Source organism: Salvelinus alpinus, chromosome 4 (assembly GCF_045679555.1).
Source record: "Salvelinus alpinus chromosome 4, SLU_Salpinus.1, whole genome shotgun sequence".
Lineage (NCBI taxonomy): Eukaryota > Metazoa > Chordata > Actinopteri > Salmoniformes > Salmonidae > Salvelinus > Salvelinus alpinus.
Genome location: NC_092089.1, coordinates 14071684 through 14089377, shown reverse-complemented (window position 1 = coordinate 14089377; position 17694 = coordinate 14071684). Strand labels below are relative to the sequence as shown.

General features: G+C 45.6%; 1 protein-coding gene across 2 annotated transcripts in view; it reads right to left on the bottom strand.

Annotated features, from left to right (window-relative positions):
- Positions 1-12334, bottom strand: part of slc6a3 (solute carrier family 6 member 3) — a 37352-nt gene extending 25018 nt beyond the window's left edge. Inside the window, exons 1-6 of one of the 2 annotated variants that reach the window (XM_071395665.1) lie at positions 11988-12334; positions 10784-10924; positions 9451-9703; positions 4588-4719; positions 2155-2374; positions 193-331 (exon numbers count right to left, since the gene is read on the bottom strand). In XM_071395665.1, coding sequence (XP_071251766.1) covers positions 193-331; positions 2155-2374; positions 4588-4719; positions 9451-9703; positions 10784-10906 — 867 coding nt within the window. In that variant the 5' untranslated portion in view covers positions 10907-10924; positions 11988-12334. Of the gene's footprint in view, positions 1-192; positions 332-2154; positions 2375-4587; positions 4720-8850; positions 8885-9450; positions 9704-10783; positions 10925-11987 lie in introns of those variants that run through there. The other variant, XM_071395666.1, reaches the window with a different exon arrangement.
- Between the last annotated feature and the right edge of the window lie 5360 nt (positions 12335-17694).

Genomic DNA, 17694 nt, shown 5'->3' with positions numbered 1-17694 from the left:
ACCTGGCCCACTCTGTTCTGTTCTATACACCTGGACTCAACAACTACAGGTAGTGTCCCTGTTCTGGTGTTCTGTTCTGCTCATAGAGCTACAGGTAGTGTCCCTGTTCTGGTGTTGTGTTCTGCTCACAGGGCCAAGATCTGAGCTGACTTCACCTGGACATCCTGTTCTGGTGTTCATAGGACCACCTACCTTCCCTGAGGTCTTGACCCCCTTCCAGAGGCTGAAGTACAGAACCACGATGACCACAGCTAGACAGGACGTCAGCTGCCAACGAGGCAGTCCCAGGTCAGCTATACCCTCACTGTCCTGTAGGTGGAGCACCCCACGCCTGGAACATAACAGTTATAACAGGTTATAACAACTAATCAACTAACAGCTAGGTAACTAACAGTCCCAGGTCAGCTATACCCTCACTGTCCTGTAGGTGGAGCACCCCACGCCTGGAACATAACAGTTATAACAGGTTATAACAACTAATCAACTAACAGCTAGGTAACTAACAGTCCCAGGTCAGCTATACCCTCACTGTCCTGTAGGTGGAGCACCCCACGCCTGGAACATAACAGTTATAACAGGTTATAACAACTAATCAACTAACAGCTAGGTAACTAACAGTCCCAGGTCAGCTATACCCTCACTGTCCTGCAGGTGGCGCACCCCACGCCTGGATCATAACAGTTATAACAGGTTATAACAACTAATCAACTAACAGCTAGGTAACTAACAGTCCCAGGTCAGCTATATAACAACACAGCACAGTGTTACCAATGACTAACAACAACAACTAACAACCTATAACTAACAACACATCACACTGTTACCAATGACTAACCACAACAACTAACTAACAACCTATAACTAACAACAAATCATACTAAGTGGAGAAACACTGCAGTAACTATCAACTAAGAATGAAGAGAAGAAGAAGAGGTAGAAGAAGAAGAAGAGTATATCTTTGTGTCAACTGAACGACCCTGACTCAGACGAGATGAAATTGCTCCCAGGTGGAGATAAAGATAGTGACTGCCTGTCTGTCCAAGACTCCATGACAGGCCTGAACTGTCAAAACAAACCGCCTTCGCTAAAAATACGAGACACCTGGATACAATAACAAGAACACTGGATACAGAATCTCCATGGAGGACCAGGAGGATGAAGACTGTAATCAGTTACAGTATCTCCATGGAGGACCAGAACTATGAAGACATGGTTACAGTATCTCCATGGACGACCAGGAGAATGAAGACATGGTTACAGTATCTCCATGGACGACCAGGACTATGAAGACATGGTTACAGTATCTCCATGGACGACCAGGACTATGAAGACATGGTTACAGTATCTCCATGGACGACCAGGACTATGAAGACATGGTTACAGTATCTCCATGGACGACCAGGACTATGAAGACATGGTTACAGTATCTCCATGGACGACCAGGGCTATGAAGACATGGTTACAGTATCTCCATGGACGACCAGGACTATGAAGACATGGTTACAGTATCTCCATGGACGACCAGGACTATGAAGACATGGTTACAGTATCTCCATGGACGACCAGGAGAATGAAGACATGGTTACAGTATCTCCATGGACGACCAGGACTATGAAGACGTGGTTACAGTATCTCCATGGACGACCAGGACTATGAAGACATGGTTACAGTATCTCCATGGACGACCAGGACTATGAAGACATGGTTACAGTATCTCCATGGACGACCAGGACTATGAAGACATGGTTACAGTATCTCCATGGACGACCAGGACTATGAAGACATGGTTACAGTATCTCCATGGACGACCAGGACTATGAAGACATGGTTACAGTATCTCCATGGACGACCAGGACTATGAAGACATGGTTACAGTATCTCCATGGACAACCAGGACTATGAAGGTATGGATACACATCGACCAGGATGTGAACCTCTGGTTCTCTCAGCCATAATGTCTTCTGGGGTCCAGGTTTCAAATAAAGTCTGATTATGAATGTGCACCTTTGTGTAATTGAATGCCAAAGAGAGAAAAAGGTGAAGCTGGTCCCTCTCAAAATGTCCATACTTGACGTGTCAGAGCAAAAATACTTTAAGGAAGAAGTCAACAGTCTCTGTTCAGACTCGGATCTAGAGACGAAACACCAAACTCACTCAAAGTACTCGGCTGCGGGGGTGGACTTGTGTGTGTCGTTGAGGGAGTTGTTGAAGTCCCAGAGGTCCGAGCAGTCGGGGCTGTTCCAGGAGTTGTTGCAGTGGACCCAGGGTAGCTCCCCGGTGAACGAAGAGAATAGGTAGAACAGGGCCCAGGCTATAATCACGTTGTAGTAGAAGCCCACATACAGACTGATCAGGATCACTGTGAAACCAACACCTGGGGGAAAAGGGGGAAAGGTGAAAGGTCATAGTTCAAGATCACAATGGTTTAGAATACAGGCTCAGACTATAGCAGAGGTAGACAGAAAACACAAAACAGGGCAAAATATCACAATACATAATTGATATCAACTGGAAGTATGACAAAGGCCAAAGGTCATATCTGCTCGTAGATACCTCAAATAAAACCACTTACTTTGAGCGTCAACACTCTACAATCTTACATATTTACATAAACACTTTCAGAAGTAAACTAGACAGAACACTTGATAACACAGAATTTTAAAGAGCGCATAAAATGAAAGACAATAACAAGCCAAACTTTCTGAAGGTTGGACTCTGCGGTCTCCTCTCTAAGTCTCCTCTCTGCGGTCTCCTCTCTGCGGTCTCCTCTCTGCGGTCTCCTCTCTGCGGTCTCCTCTCTGCGGTCTCCTCTCTGCGGTCTCCTCTCTGCGGTCTCCTCTCTACGTCTCCTCTCTACGGTCTCCTCTCTACGTCTCCTCTCTGCGGTCTCCTCTCTACGTCTCCTCTCTGCGGTCTCCTCTCTACGTCTCCTCTCTGCGGTCTCCTCTCTACGTCTTCTCTCTACGGTCTCCTCTCTACGTCTCCTCTCTGTGGTCTCCTCTCTACGCTTTATTTATCCCCAGATCTGCCCTTTCTGTGCGTTTAGCACCGTGTCCACGCGCTACTGTTCCCTTTCATCATAACCTTTAGGACTAACAAGAGTCCATCTCTTTCCTTCTGACGGCGATACGACGTCCTGGCTCTTTTCCCATGGCTCGTTTTCCATCTAGAAGAAGTGATTATTTGTTGAGGCGGAATCATTAGCATCACGAGTGATCATGTCGTCTTTTGAAAACATTGATCGTTAGGAAAAACAAAACGTGTCGATCAGATGTAATTGCAGCGATTCCCTGTTGAGTGACAGCAGCTATTCCCTCTGTCTCAGCTAGGGGGCTGGGTGCATGTGAGACTGATGATTAAAATGTCAACATCCAATACTGACACTCAGTCAGGGACCCTAAGATAGAGACAGATAGACCGGCCGGATGGATGGATGGATAGATCGATGGCTGGATGGCTGGATGGCTGAGTGGGTGGGTGGCTGGATAGATGGATGGACAGACGGAGAGACAGAGGGGGGTGGACGGACAGTCAGACAGACAGGCTGCCTTCAAACTTGGCTTGACGTTATTATCTATGCAAAGCCACTTTAATAACTCTACCTACATATTACCTCAACTAACCGGTGCCCGCGCACATTAACTCTGTACCGATACCCCCCTGTATATAGTCTTGCTATTGTTATTTTAATTTAATTACTTGTTTTATTTCTTATTCTTATCCGTATTTATTTTAACTGCATTGTTGGTTAGGGGCTCGTAAATAAGCATTTCACCTGTTGTATTCGGGCGTGTGTGACTAATAACATTTGATTTGATTTGATTAAAAACACAAACAACATTGAAACAAGGACCTCACTACATTACACTGAAACCTTTAAGTGGAGAGACTATGAAACCTGTCAGCTGTCCCCCAGACAGTAAACACATTAAATACTGACAGGTCAACAACAGCAGATCAATGTCCAGAGCAACGTCTGCAACACAGTGGTTATGATGGAGGGGGGGGGGGGGGGGGGGGGGGGGGTCCAGAGCACCGTCTGCAACACAGTGGTTATGATGGAGGGGGGGAGGGGGGGTCCAGATCACCGTCTGCAACACCGTGGTTATGATGGAGGGTTGGGGGGAGTTAGAACGTGACAGAGAAGGTCACATTTCTTCCTTTGACACTTGTCATGTTAATTCGATGGTTTCCGCTCACCGGAGTGTTTATTGATGTGTTGGAAAGAACGGGAAGATTGGCCCAAAATGTGTTTATCACCGAACACAGAGAGACTCTAAAAGCCAATTTTCAGTCTTCCATCTGACTGGTGTTGTTTGGGTATAAACAATGGTAGTTATCTTAACACACACACGCACGCACGCACGCACGCACGCACGCACGCACGCACGCACGCACGCACGCACGCACGCACGCACGCACGCACGCACGCACGCACGCACGCACGCACGCACACACACACACACACACACACACACACACACACACACACACACACACACACACACACACACACACACACACACACACACACACACACACACACACACACACACACCACACACAGTCTCTCTCTCTCTCTCCTACCTTTGAATATGGGGCAGATCTTCCAGACGCCAGCAGCCCCTTCTCTGTTGTATTGTCCCAGAGCCAGTTCCATATAGAACAGAGGCATGCCTGCTATCACCATGAAGAACAGGTAGGGCACCAGGAACGCTCCTAGAGGGGACACAGAGACATAAGGCTACATTAAGGCTTCATAACACATACATAGCATATTCATAACAATACATAATGCTATCACCATGAAGAACAGGTAGGGCACTAGGAACGCTCCTAGAGGGGACACAGAGACATAAGGCTACATTAAGGCTTCATAACACATACATAGCATATTCATAACAATACATAATTCTATCACCATGAAGAACAGGTAGGGCACCAGGAACGCTCCTAGAGGGGACAGAGAGACATAAGGCTACATTAAGGCTTCATAACACATACATAGCATATTCATAACAATACATAATTCTATCACCATGAAGAACAGGTAGGGCACCAGGAACGCTCCTAGAGGGGACAGAGAGACATAAGGCTACATTAAGGCTTCATAACACATACATAGCATATTCATAACAATACATAATGCTATCACCATGAAGAACAGGTAGGGCACCAGGAACGCTCCTAGAGGGGACACAGAGACATAAGGCTACATTAAGGCTTCATAACACATACATAGCATATTCATAACAATACATAATGCTATCACCATGAAGAACAGGTAGGGCACCAGGAACGCTCCTAGAGGGGACAGAGAGACATAAGGCTACATTAAGGCTTCATAACACATACATAGCATATTCATAACAATACATAATGCTATCACCATGAAGAACAGGTAGGGCACCAGGAACGCTCCTAGAGGGGACACAGAGACATAAGGCTACATTAAGGCTTCATAACACATACATAGCATATTCATAACAATACATAATGCTATCACCATGAAGAACAGGTAGGGCACCAGGAACGCTCCTAGAGGGGACAGAGAGACATAAGGCTACATTAAGGCTTCATAACACATACATAGCATATTCATAACAATACATAATGCTATCACCATGAAGAACAGGTAGGGCACCAGGAACGCTCCTAGAGGGGACACAGAGACATAAGGCTACATTAAGGCTTCATAACACATACATAGCATATTCATAACAATACATAATGCTATCACCATGAAAAACAGGTAGGGCACCAGGAACGCTCCTAGAGGGGACAGAGAGACATAAGGCTACATTAAAGCTTCATAACACATACATAGCATATTCATAACAATACATAATGCTATCACCATGAAGAACAGGTAGGGCACCAGGAACGCTCCTAGAGGGGACACAGAGACATAAGGCTACATTAAGGCTTCATAACACATACATAGCATATTCATAACAATACATAATGCTATCACCATGAAGAACAGGTAGGGCACCAGGAACGCTCCTAGAGGGGACAGAGAGACATAAGGCTACATTAAGGCTTCATAACACATACATAGCATATTCATAACAATACATAATGCTATCACCATGAAGAACAGGTAGGGCACCAGGAACGCTCCTAGAGGGGACACAGAGACATAAGGCTACATTAAGGCTTCATAACACATACATAGCATATTCATAACAATACATAATGCTATCACCATGAAAAACAGGTAGGGCACCAGGAACACTCCTACAGGGAATAGAGAGACACAGGACAGGATGACATGACATAGTACATACATAATGCCTTCATAACACATTCATAGCCTATACATAGCAGCATCACCATGGAGAACAGGTAGGGCACCAGGAACGCTCCTACAGGGAATGGAGAGACACAGGACAGGATGACATGACATAGCACATACATAATGTCTTCATGACACATTCATAGCCTATACATAGCGGCATCACCATGAAGAACAGGTAGGGCACCAGGAACGCTCCTACAGGGAATAGAGAGACACAGGACATGATGACATGACATAGCACATACATAATGCCTTCATGACACATTCATAGCCTATACATAGCGGCATCACCATGGAGAACAGGTAGGGCACCAGGAACGCTCCTATAGAGGACAGAGAGAGTACCTACACAATGGCTTTATAACACAGTCATAAACTATACATAAGCAATTCATAACCATGTCTGCTATCTGCATGAAGAACTGGTAGGGCACAAGGAACGCTCCTATACGGCAACAGAGATATAAGGGCTTCATAACACAGGCATAACCATACTTAGAGCATTCATAGGAACAGGTAGGGCACCAGGAAGGCTTATTTTGAAGGCAGAGAGACAGGACAGGATGACATGACATAGTCTTGCCCGGCCATCCTTTCCATCCTGATCTAGTTGAGCCTGAGAGTCTGACAATACATGACAATACATGACAATACATGACAATAATGGTAGTGACATCTCATTTAAAGGGAACCTACATAAGGGCTTCATTAAACATTCATTACCATGCATAGCACATTCATAAGCATGCATGATGAAATTGAATTGAACCGGTATCCTGCAACATAATTAAAATGCAAGAACAAAATGTTATAAAGTTATTTCACCAACTCAGTTAACCGTTCTGTGTTAAATCACCGTAAAAGGTGTTCCTAACTGTTGTAGATAATCAGCAGTTGGATCAGCTGGGGAGATCTCTTTTATCTTTAAAGGGTAAGGCCTCACACTCACCCCATCCTCCCTACCGCCTGCTCAAACACACATAGATAAGGATTCATCTCTCTCTCTTCGTTTTGCTCCCTTCCTTCCTTCCTTCCTTCCTTCCTTCCTTCCTTCCTTCCTTTCTCTCTTTCTCTTTCTCTTTCTTTCTCTCTCTCTCTCTCTCTCTCTCTCTCTCTCTCTCTCTCTCTCTCTCTCTCTCTCTCTCTCTCTCTCAATTCAATGGGCCTTATTGGCATGGGAAACATATGTTTACGTTGTCAAAGCAAGTGAAATGGATAAACAAAAGTTATATAAATAATAAAAAGTGAACAGTAAACATTACACTCACATACGTTCCAAAAGAATGAAGACATTTCAAATGTCATATTATGTCTATATACAGTGTTGTAATGATCGGCTATGAAAAGCCAACTGACATTTACTCCTGATTATTATTTGACCATGCTGGTCATCTATGAACATTTGAACATCTTGGCCATGTTCTGTTATAATCTCCACCCGGCACAGCCAGAAGAGGACTGGCCACCACTCATAGCCTGGTTCCTCTCTAGGTTTCTTCCTAGGTTTTGGCCTTTCTAGGGAGTTTTTCCTAGCCACCGTGCTTCTACACCTGCATTGCTTGCTGTTTGGGGTTTTAGGCTGGGTTTCTGTACAGCACTTCGAGATATTAGCTGATGTACGAAGGGCTATATAAAATAAACTTGATTTGATTTGATTTGTAACGATGTGAAAATAGTTCAAGTACAAAGGGGAAAATAAATAAGCATAAATATGGGTTGTATTTACAATGGTGTTTGTTCTTCACTGGTTGCCCTTTTCTTGTGGCAACAGGTCACACATCTTACTGCTGTGATGGCACACTGTGGTATTTCACCCAATAGCTATGGGAGTTTATCAAATTGGATTTGTGTCTGTGTAATCTGAGGGAAATGTGTGTCTCTAATATGGTCATACATTTGGCAGGAGGTTAGGAAGTGCAGCTCAGTTTCCACTTCATTTTGTGGGCAGTGTGCACATAGCCTGTCTTCTCTTGAGAGTCAGGTCTGGCTACGACGACCTTTCTCAATAGCAAGGCTATGCTCACTGGGTCTGTACATAGTCAAAGCTTTCCTTAAGTTTGGGTCAGTCACAGTGGTCAGGTATTCTGCCACTGTGTACTCTCTGTTTAGGGACAAATAGCATTCTAGTTTGCTCTGTTTTTTTGTTAATTCTTTCCAATGTGTCAAGTAATTATCTTTTTGTTTTCTCATGATTTTCTTGGTTCTAATTGTGTTGCTGTCCTGGGGCTCTGTGGGGTGTGTTTGTGTTTGTGAACAGAGCCCCAGGACCAGCTTGCTTAGGGGACTCTTCTCCAGGTTCATCTCTCTGTAGGTGATGACTTTGTTATGGATGGTTTGGGAATCTCTTCCTTTTAGGTGGTTGTAGAATTTAATGTCTATTTTCTGGATTTTGAAATTTAGCGGGTATAATTTGCGAACCCCAGACCTCACAACCATAAAGGGAAATGGATTCTATATTTTTAGCCAGATCCTAATTGGTATGTCAAAATTATGTTATTTTTGATGGCATAGAAGGCCCTACCTCCACACACTCCCTCCCTCCTTCTCACCTCCTCCGTTCTTATAGCAGAGATAGGGGAACCTCCACACACTCCCTCCCTTCGTCTCACCTCCTCCGTTCTTATAGCAGAGATAGGAGAACCTCCACACACTCACTCCCTCCTTCTCACCTCCTCCGTTCTTATAGCAGAGATAGGGGAACCTCCACACACTCCCTCCCTCCTTCTCACCTCCTCCGTTCTTATAGCAGAGATAGGGGAACCTCCACACACTCCCTCCCTCCTTCTCACCTCCTCCGTTCTTATAGCAGAGATAGGAGAACCTCCACACACACACTCCCTCCTTCTCACCTCCTCCGTTCTTATAGCAGAGATAGGAGAACCTCCACACACTCCCTCCCTCCTTCTCACCTCCTCCGTTCTTATAGCAGAGATAGGGGAACCTCCACACACTCCCTCCCTTCGTCTCACCTCCTCCGTTCTTATAGCAGAGATAGGGGAACCTCCACACACTCCCTCCCTCCTTCTCACCTCCTCCGTTCTTATAGCAGAGATAGGAGAACCTCCACACACTCCCTCCCTCCTTCTCACCTCCTCCGTTCTTATAGCAGAGATAGGAGAACCTCCACACACTCCCTCCCTCCTTCTCACCTCCTCCGTTCTTATAGCAGAGATAGGGGAACCTCCACACGTTGGCCAGGTCCACAGCGAACCCTATCACCGACAGGAGAAAGTCGATCTTTTTCCCCCAGGTCTCCCTCTCTTCTCCGGGGACAGGCGTGTGTCCGTGGCTGGGGCCCAGAGCGTGGCCGTGGGGGTGGGGGTGGGGGTGACCAGCAGGGCTGACCAACGTGGAGGAGGTGAACTGGACCCCGTTGTGCTCCTTCACCAGAATCAGCTCCACCTAATATATCAGAATATATGTCATGTCACTGTCATCTACAACCACTCCACCTAATATATCAGAATATATGTCAAGTAGCTATGAACACTATATACTGTAGGGAATAGGGCTCCGTGTGGACCCTCCTATGAACACTATATACTGTAGGGAATAGGGCTCCGTGTGGAACCTCCTATGAACACTATATACTGTAGGGAATAGGGCTCCGTGTGGAACCTCCTATGAACACTATATACTGTAGGGAATAGGGCTCCGTGTGGAACCTCCTATGAACACTATATACTGTAGGGAATAGGGGTCCGTGGGGAACCTCCTATGAACACTATATACTGTAGGGAATAGGGCTCCGTGGGGAACCTCCTATGAACACTATATACTGTAGGGAATAGGGCTCCATGTGGAACCTCCTATGAACACTATATACTGTAGGGAATAGGGCTCCGTGTGGAACCTCCTATGAACACTATATACTGTAGGGAATAGGGCTCCGTGTGGAACCTCCTATGAACACTATATACTGTAGGGAATAGGGCTCCATGTGGAACCTCCTATGAACACTATAGACTGTAGGGAATAGGGCTCCATGTGAAACCTCCTATGAACACTATATACTGTAGGGAATAGGGCTCCATGTGGAACCTCCTATGAACACTATATACTGTAGGGAATAGGGCTCCGTGTGGAACCTCCTATGAACACTATATACTGTAGGGAATAGGGCTCCGTGTGGACCCTCCTATGAACACTATATACTGTAGGGAATAGGGCTCCGTGTGGAACCTCCTATGAACACAATATACTGTAGGGAATAGGGCTCCGTGTGGACCCTCCTATGAACACTATATACTGTAGGGAATAGGGCTCCATGGGGAATCTCCTATGAACACTATATACTGTAGGGAATAGGGCTCCGTGGGGAACATCCTATGAACACTATATACTGTAGGGAATAGGGCTCCGTGTGGAACCTCCTATGAACACTATATACTGTAGGGAATAGGGCTCTGTGGGGAACCTCCTATGAACACTATATACTGTAGGGAATAGGGCTCCGTGGGGAATATAGCCTCTGTCTCCCACCTCCTTGGGGCCCGTGGTGTTGGAGGGAGACGTGGCGGAGGACGGCTGTTTGGCCGAGCTGGGTGCCACCACCGAACACATCTGACCCGCTGGCGATCTGGCTTTCATCACGGGCTGCTCCATGGCTGCAGAGGGATTCAGCTAGAGACAGAGACAGGCCTTAGACACGCCTAGGAGGAACTCTAGATACATTATATATACAACCAGCCTCACTCTCATTCCTACTACCTTATTAGGAGAGAGAGAGGGAGGTGATCAGGACTCCTGGAAGGTCCTCTGAGTTCAGTAGAACGTTACAAAAGTGTTTTGAAACGTGTTGTAACAGAAAGTGAAAATACTTGTTTCTTATTGGCCCAGTACAGGTAGTCCCTCCCCATCCATCCGCGTTGTGTGCCTCCTGAACACGACCCTGTTCTGGTTCGGAGCAGTCTCAGCCAGTTGAGGCTCTAAAACACCAGCTGCTCAACGGAAAACCCCATATATGGATTCAAAGATGTATATCTGTATACCAGTTGACAACAACTGGTCCAAACATTTTGTTGACAAATATTTTTGTTGTTCAATGTAGCGTAGCGGTTAGAGACGACAAGGTTTTAAAAATCTGCCGATGTGCCCTTTGAGCAAGGCACTGACCTCTCATTTGTTCCAGGGACGCTTTGCGACGTTTCCATATTTTCAGTAAAAGGAAAATATCTCAAATATAAAATGTAAGAATTTAGTAGATTTAAATTAGACTAGTGACACTAACGTCAAAATGATCACTGATATTGACACCAACATCACAATAATAACAATAATAATAATAATAATAGTAATTAACCCATTTACATTTGGAAACAATGTTGATATTATTATGTTTTCCTTCTGTAATTGTTTGGATATTTTCAAAGTTTAAATTATATATATTTTAAACACGACACACAATTGAGTAAATAAATGTTCACATTGAAAATCTAAATTTTTACATCATTGTAACAAATAATTATCTATAAATTGCAATACATTGAAATTCAAATCCAAACAAAACTAATATTTTACTGGATGTATTTGTCAAGCCAATCATTTAGGGGGGAAAAATAAATAAAAATAAAAACATGATTTGATGTAAATTAATTTGTTGATATTAAATATAAGAATATATTGACAAATTCATACAAAATTAATTTTAAAAATAATTTAAAAAACTGTGAACAAAAAAACTCACCTTTATAGATGACGAGGAAAGAAACGTTGTGGGGTTTTCCAAATAGAAGCGTCAACCAGTTTTAATTCCTACTGCGTTGCTGCTCTTCCTCCATCCAGACTACTGATGAACATGAAGACCTTGGATGGTTGGAACTCAGACCTGGAATCGAAGGAGGCAAATGAGGAGACAGAGAGAGGAATAGAGAAGGAGAAAGAGAGAGAGAGAGATGTCTGGGGTTCAGAGGTGTTGTGGACCTCTGGGTTGGGGACTAGACTGCCCTGTAGGGTCCGCTTCACCTGTTGTTCTGTAAGTCTGTAAGGAGGGATCTGTGGGACCACTAGAAATATGACACACCAACACACCAGCCCCCTCCCCTTTCTCTGGCTCTCATTCTGACTAGATAACCTCCCTACCATCCCCTCTCTCCCTCTCTCTCTCTCTCTCTCTCTCTCTCTCTCTCTCTCTCTCTCTCTCTCTCTCTCTCTCTCTCTCTCTCTCTCTCTCTCTCTCTCTCTCTCCCTCTCTCTCTCTCTCTCTCTTTCTCTCGCTCGCTCTCTCTCTCTCTTTCTCTCGCTCGCTCTCTCTCTCTCTCTCTTTGTTTTTCTCTCTCTCCCTCTCCCTCTCTGCCTCTCTCTCTCTCCCTCCCTCTCTCTCTCTCTCTCTCTCCCTCCATCCCTCTCTCTCTCTCTCTCCCTCTCTTTCTCTCTCGCTCTCTCTCTCGCTCTCTTTCACTCTCTCTCTCTGTCTCTCTCTCTCTCTCTCTCGCTCTCTCTCTCTCTTTCTCTCTCTCTCTCTCCTGTCGTTCCTTCTTGCTTATTTTCATGTTGTCCCTTTTCTGATCGTCAGTATATCTTCTGTACAACACACTGCCACCTGTTGCTGTGTGCAAATATAGATAGAAAACACTTACACACACATCATTCTGATTCTCTCTCTAACACACACACACACGCACACACACACACACACTCACACACACACACACATTCACACCCCCAGACACACACACACACACACCCCCAGAAACACACACACACACACACACACACACACACACACACACACACACACACACACACACACACACACACACACACACACACACACACACACACACACACACACACACAGAGAGAGAGAAAGAAGAAAAGCTGGACAATTAAGTACAATTAGTGATGAAACAGCAGGCCCTCCCAGCTCTATAGGACATGGCTCTTTGTGGTTGATCAACGTGGTCTTCCAAACATATCATCCTTTTCTAGGCACCTGGTCATTTTTCAGGTTTCAAGTTTTATTAGTCCTATGTACAGGATACACATAGTATACACCGTCCAACTAAATGATTACCGCAGGTTCCTTCTGGACAACTAAATGATTACTGTAGGTTCCTTCTGGACAACTAAATGATTACTGTAGGTTCCTTCTGGACAACTAAATGATTACTGCAGGTTCCTTCAGGACAACTAAATGATTACTGTAGGTTCCTTCTGGATAACTAAATGATTACTGTAGGTTCCTTCTGGACAACTAAATGATTACTGCAGGTTCCTTCTGGACAACTAAATGATTACTGTAGGTTCCTTCTGGACAACTAAATGATTACTGTAGGTTCCTTCTGAACAACTAAATGATTACTGCAGGTTCCTTCTGGACAACTAAATGATTACTGTAGGTTCCTTCTGGACAACTAAATGATTACTGTAGGTTCCTTCTGGACAACTAAATGATTACTGTAGGTTCCTTCTGGACAACTAAATGATTACTGTAGGTTCCTTCTGGACAACTAAATGATTACTGTAGGTTCCTTCTGGACAACTAAATGATTACTGTAGGTTCCTTCAGGACAACTAAATGATTACTGTATGTTCCTTCTGGACAACTAAATGATTACTGCAGGTTCCTTCTGGACAACTAAATGATTACTGTAGGTTCCTTCTGGAGAACTAAATGATTACTGTATGTTCCTTCTGGACAACTAAATGATTACTGCAGGTTCCTTCTGGACAACTAAATGATTACTGTAGGTTCCTTCTGGACAACTAAATGATTACTGTAGGTTCCTTCTGAACAACTAAATGATTACTGCAGGTTCCTTCTGGACAACTAAATGATTACTGTAGGTTCCTTCTGGACAACTAAATGATTACTGTAGGTTCCTTCTGGACAACTAAATGATTACTGTAGGTTCCTTCTGGACAACTAAATGATTACTGTAGGTTCCTTCTGGACAACTAAATGATTACTGTAGGTTCCTTCTGGACAACTAAATGATTACTGTAGGTTCCTTCTAGGACAACTAAATGATTACACTGCTATGGTTCCTTCTGGACAACTAAATGATTACTGCAGGTTCCTTCTGGACAACTAAATGATTACTGTAGGTTCCTTCTGGACAACTAAATGATTCGTAGCTCTGCAACTATGATTCGCAGGTTCCTTCTGGACAACTAAATGATTACTGTAGGTTCCTTCTGGACAACTAAATGATTACTGATATGGTTCCTTCTGGCCGACGAGGCCCGGACAACTAAATGATTACTGTAGGTTCCTTCTGGACAACTAAATGATTACTGCAGGTTCCTTCTGGACAACTAAATGATTACTGTAGGTTCCTTCTGGACAACTAAATGATTACTGTAGGTTCCTTCTGGACAACTAAATGATTACTGTAGGTTCCTTCTGGACAACTAAATGATTACTGTAGGTTCCTTCAGGACAACTAAATGATTACTGTAGGTTCCTTCAGGACAACTAAATGATTACTGTAGGTTCCTTCAGGACAACTAAATGATTACTGCAGGTTCCTTCTGGACAACTAAATGATTACTGTAGGTTCCTTCTGGACAACTAAATGATTACTGTAGGTTCCTTCTGGACAACTAAATGATTACTGTAGGTTCCTTCTGGACAACTAAATGATTACTGTAGGTTCCTTCTGGTCAACTAAATGATTACTGCATGTTCCTTCTGGACAACTAAATGATTACTGTAGGTTCCTTCTGGACAACTAAATGATTACTGTAGGTTCCTTCAGGACAACTAAATGATTACTGTAGGTTCCTTCAGGACAACTAAATGATTACTGTAGGTTCCTTCAGGACAACTAAATGATAACTGTAGGTTCCTTCAGGACAACTAAATGATTACTGTAGGTTCCTTCAGGACAACTAAATGATTACTGTAGGTTCCTTCAGGACAACTAAATGATTACTGTAGGTTCCTTCTGGACAACTAAATGATTACTGTAGGTTCCTTCTGGACAACTAAATGATTACTGTAGGTTCCTTCTGGACAACTAAATGATTACTGCAGGTTCCTTCTAGACAACTAAATGATTACTGCAGGTTCCTTCAGGACAACTAAATGATTACTGTAGGTTCCTTCAGGACAACTAAATGATTACTGTAGGTTCCTTCAGGACAACTAAATGATTACTGTAGGTTCCTTCAGGACAACTAAATGATTACTGTAGGTTCCTTCAGGACAACTAAATGAATACTGTAGGTTCCTTCTGGACAACTAAAACAATAAGAACTAATAAAAGATCATACGAACATAAAGTAAATGTCTCAGTAGAATAAATTAATTGTTTTTCTGACGTTTAGGGAGATGTTGTTGTCCTGGCACCACAATACAAGTTCACTTACAGTACTTCCTCTGTATAGGCTGACTCGACATTGTTGGTTATCAAGCTTAAAACCGTGGTGTCTTCAGCAAACTTGATTATGAAGTTGGTGTTGTGCAAAGCCACGCAGGTGTGGGTGAACAGGGAGTACAGCAGAGGGCTGAGGACACAGCCCTGGGGGGCCCCTGTGTTAAGAGTCAGTTTGTGGGTGAACAGGGAGTACAGCAGAGGACTGAGGACACAGCCCTGGGGGACCCCTGTGTTAAGAGTCAGTTTGTGGGTGAACAGGGAGTACAGCAGAGGACTGAGGACACAGCCCTGGGGGGCCCCTGTGTTAAGAGTCAGTTTGTGGGTGAAAAGGGAGTACAGCTGAGGACTGAGGACACAGCCCTGGGGGGCCCCTGTGTTAAGAGTCAGTTTGTGGGTGAACAGGGAGTACAGCAGAGGACTGAGGACACAGGCCTGGAGGGCCCCTGTGTTGAGTCAGTTTGTGGGTGAACAGGGAGTACAGCAGAGGACTGAGGACACAGCCCTGGGGGACCCCTGTGTTAAGAGTCAGTTTGTGGGTGAACAGGGAGTACAGCAGAGGACTGAGGACACAGCCCTGGGGGGCCCCTGTGTTAAGAGTCAGGGGTGGGTGAACAGGGAGTACAGCAGAGGGCTGAGGACACAGCCCTGGGGGGCCCCTGTGTTGAGTCAGTTTGTGGGTGAACAGGGAGTACAGCAGAGGGCTGAGGACACAGCCCTGGGAGGCCCCTGTGTGGTTGAACAGGGAGTACAGCAGAGGACTGAGGACACAGCCCTGGGGGAACCCTGTGTTAAGAGTCAGTTTGTGGGTGAACAGGGAGTACAGCAGAGGGCTGAGGACACAGCCCTGGTGGGCCCCTGTGTTAAGAGTCAGTTTGTGGGTGAACAGGGAGTACAGCAGAGGGCTGAGGACACAGCCCTGGGGGACCCCTGTGTGGGTGAACAGGGAGTACAGCAGAGGGCTGAGGACACAGCCCTGGGGGACCCCTGTGTGGGTGAACAGGGAGTACAGCAGAGGGCTGAGGACACAGCCCTGGGGGACCCCTGTGTGGGTGAACAGGGAGTACAGCAGAGGGCTGAGGACACAGCCCTGGGGGGCCCCTGTGTTAAGAGTCAGGTGTGGGTGAACAGGGAGTACAGCAGAGGACTGAGGACACAGCCCTGGGGGGCCCCTGTGTTAAGAGTCAGTTTGTGGGTGAACAGGGAGTACAGCAGAGGGCTGAGGACACAGCCCTGGGGGGCACCTGTGTTAAGAGTCAGGTGTGGGTGAACAGGGAGTACAGCAGAGGACTGAGGACACAGCCCTGGGAGGCCCCTGTGTGGTTGAACAGGGAGTACAGCAGAGGGCTGAGGACACAGCCCTGGGAGGCCCCTGTGTGGGTGAACAGGGAGTACAGCAGAGGGCTGAGGACACAGCCCTGGGGGACCCCTGTGTGGGTGAACAGGGAGTACAGCAGAGGGCTGAGGACACAGCCCTGGGGGGCACCTGTGTTAAGAGTCAGGTGTGGGTGAACAGGGAGTACAGCAGAGGACTGAGGACACAGCCCTGGGAGGCCCCTGTGTGGTTGAACAGGGAGTACAGCAGAGGGCTGAGGACACAGCCCTGGGAGGCCCCTGTGTGGGTGAACAGGGAGTACAGCAGAGGGCTGAGGACACAGCCCTGGGGGACCCCTGTGTTAAGAGTCAGTTTGTGGGTGAACAGGGAGTACAGCAGAGGACTGAGGACACAGCCCTGGTGGGCCCCTGTGTTAAGAGTCAGTTTGTGGGTGAACAGGGAGTACAGCAGAGGGCCGAGGACACAGCCCTGGGGGACCCCTGTGTGGGTGAACAGGGAGTACAGCAGAGGGCCGAGGACACAGCCCTGGGGGGCCCCTGTGTTAAGAGTCATTGCGGAGGAGGTGTTGTTGCCAATCCTCACAGCCTGTGGTCTGCCCATCAGGAAGACCTGCCCTATCATGGCTCATCATTTTACTGTAAGTCCGTCTGTCTTTCTATTTAGTGGATTTAAAAGCAAAGTCTACATTATAATAATGAAATTATTGATATGTCTTTAATGGAGTATATTATGAATTA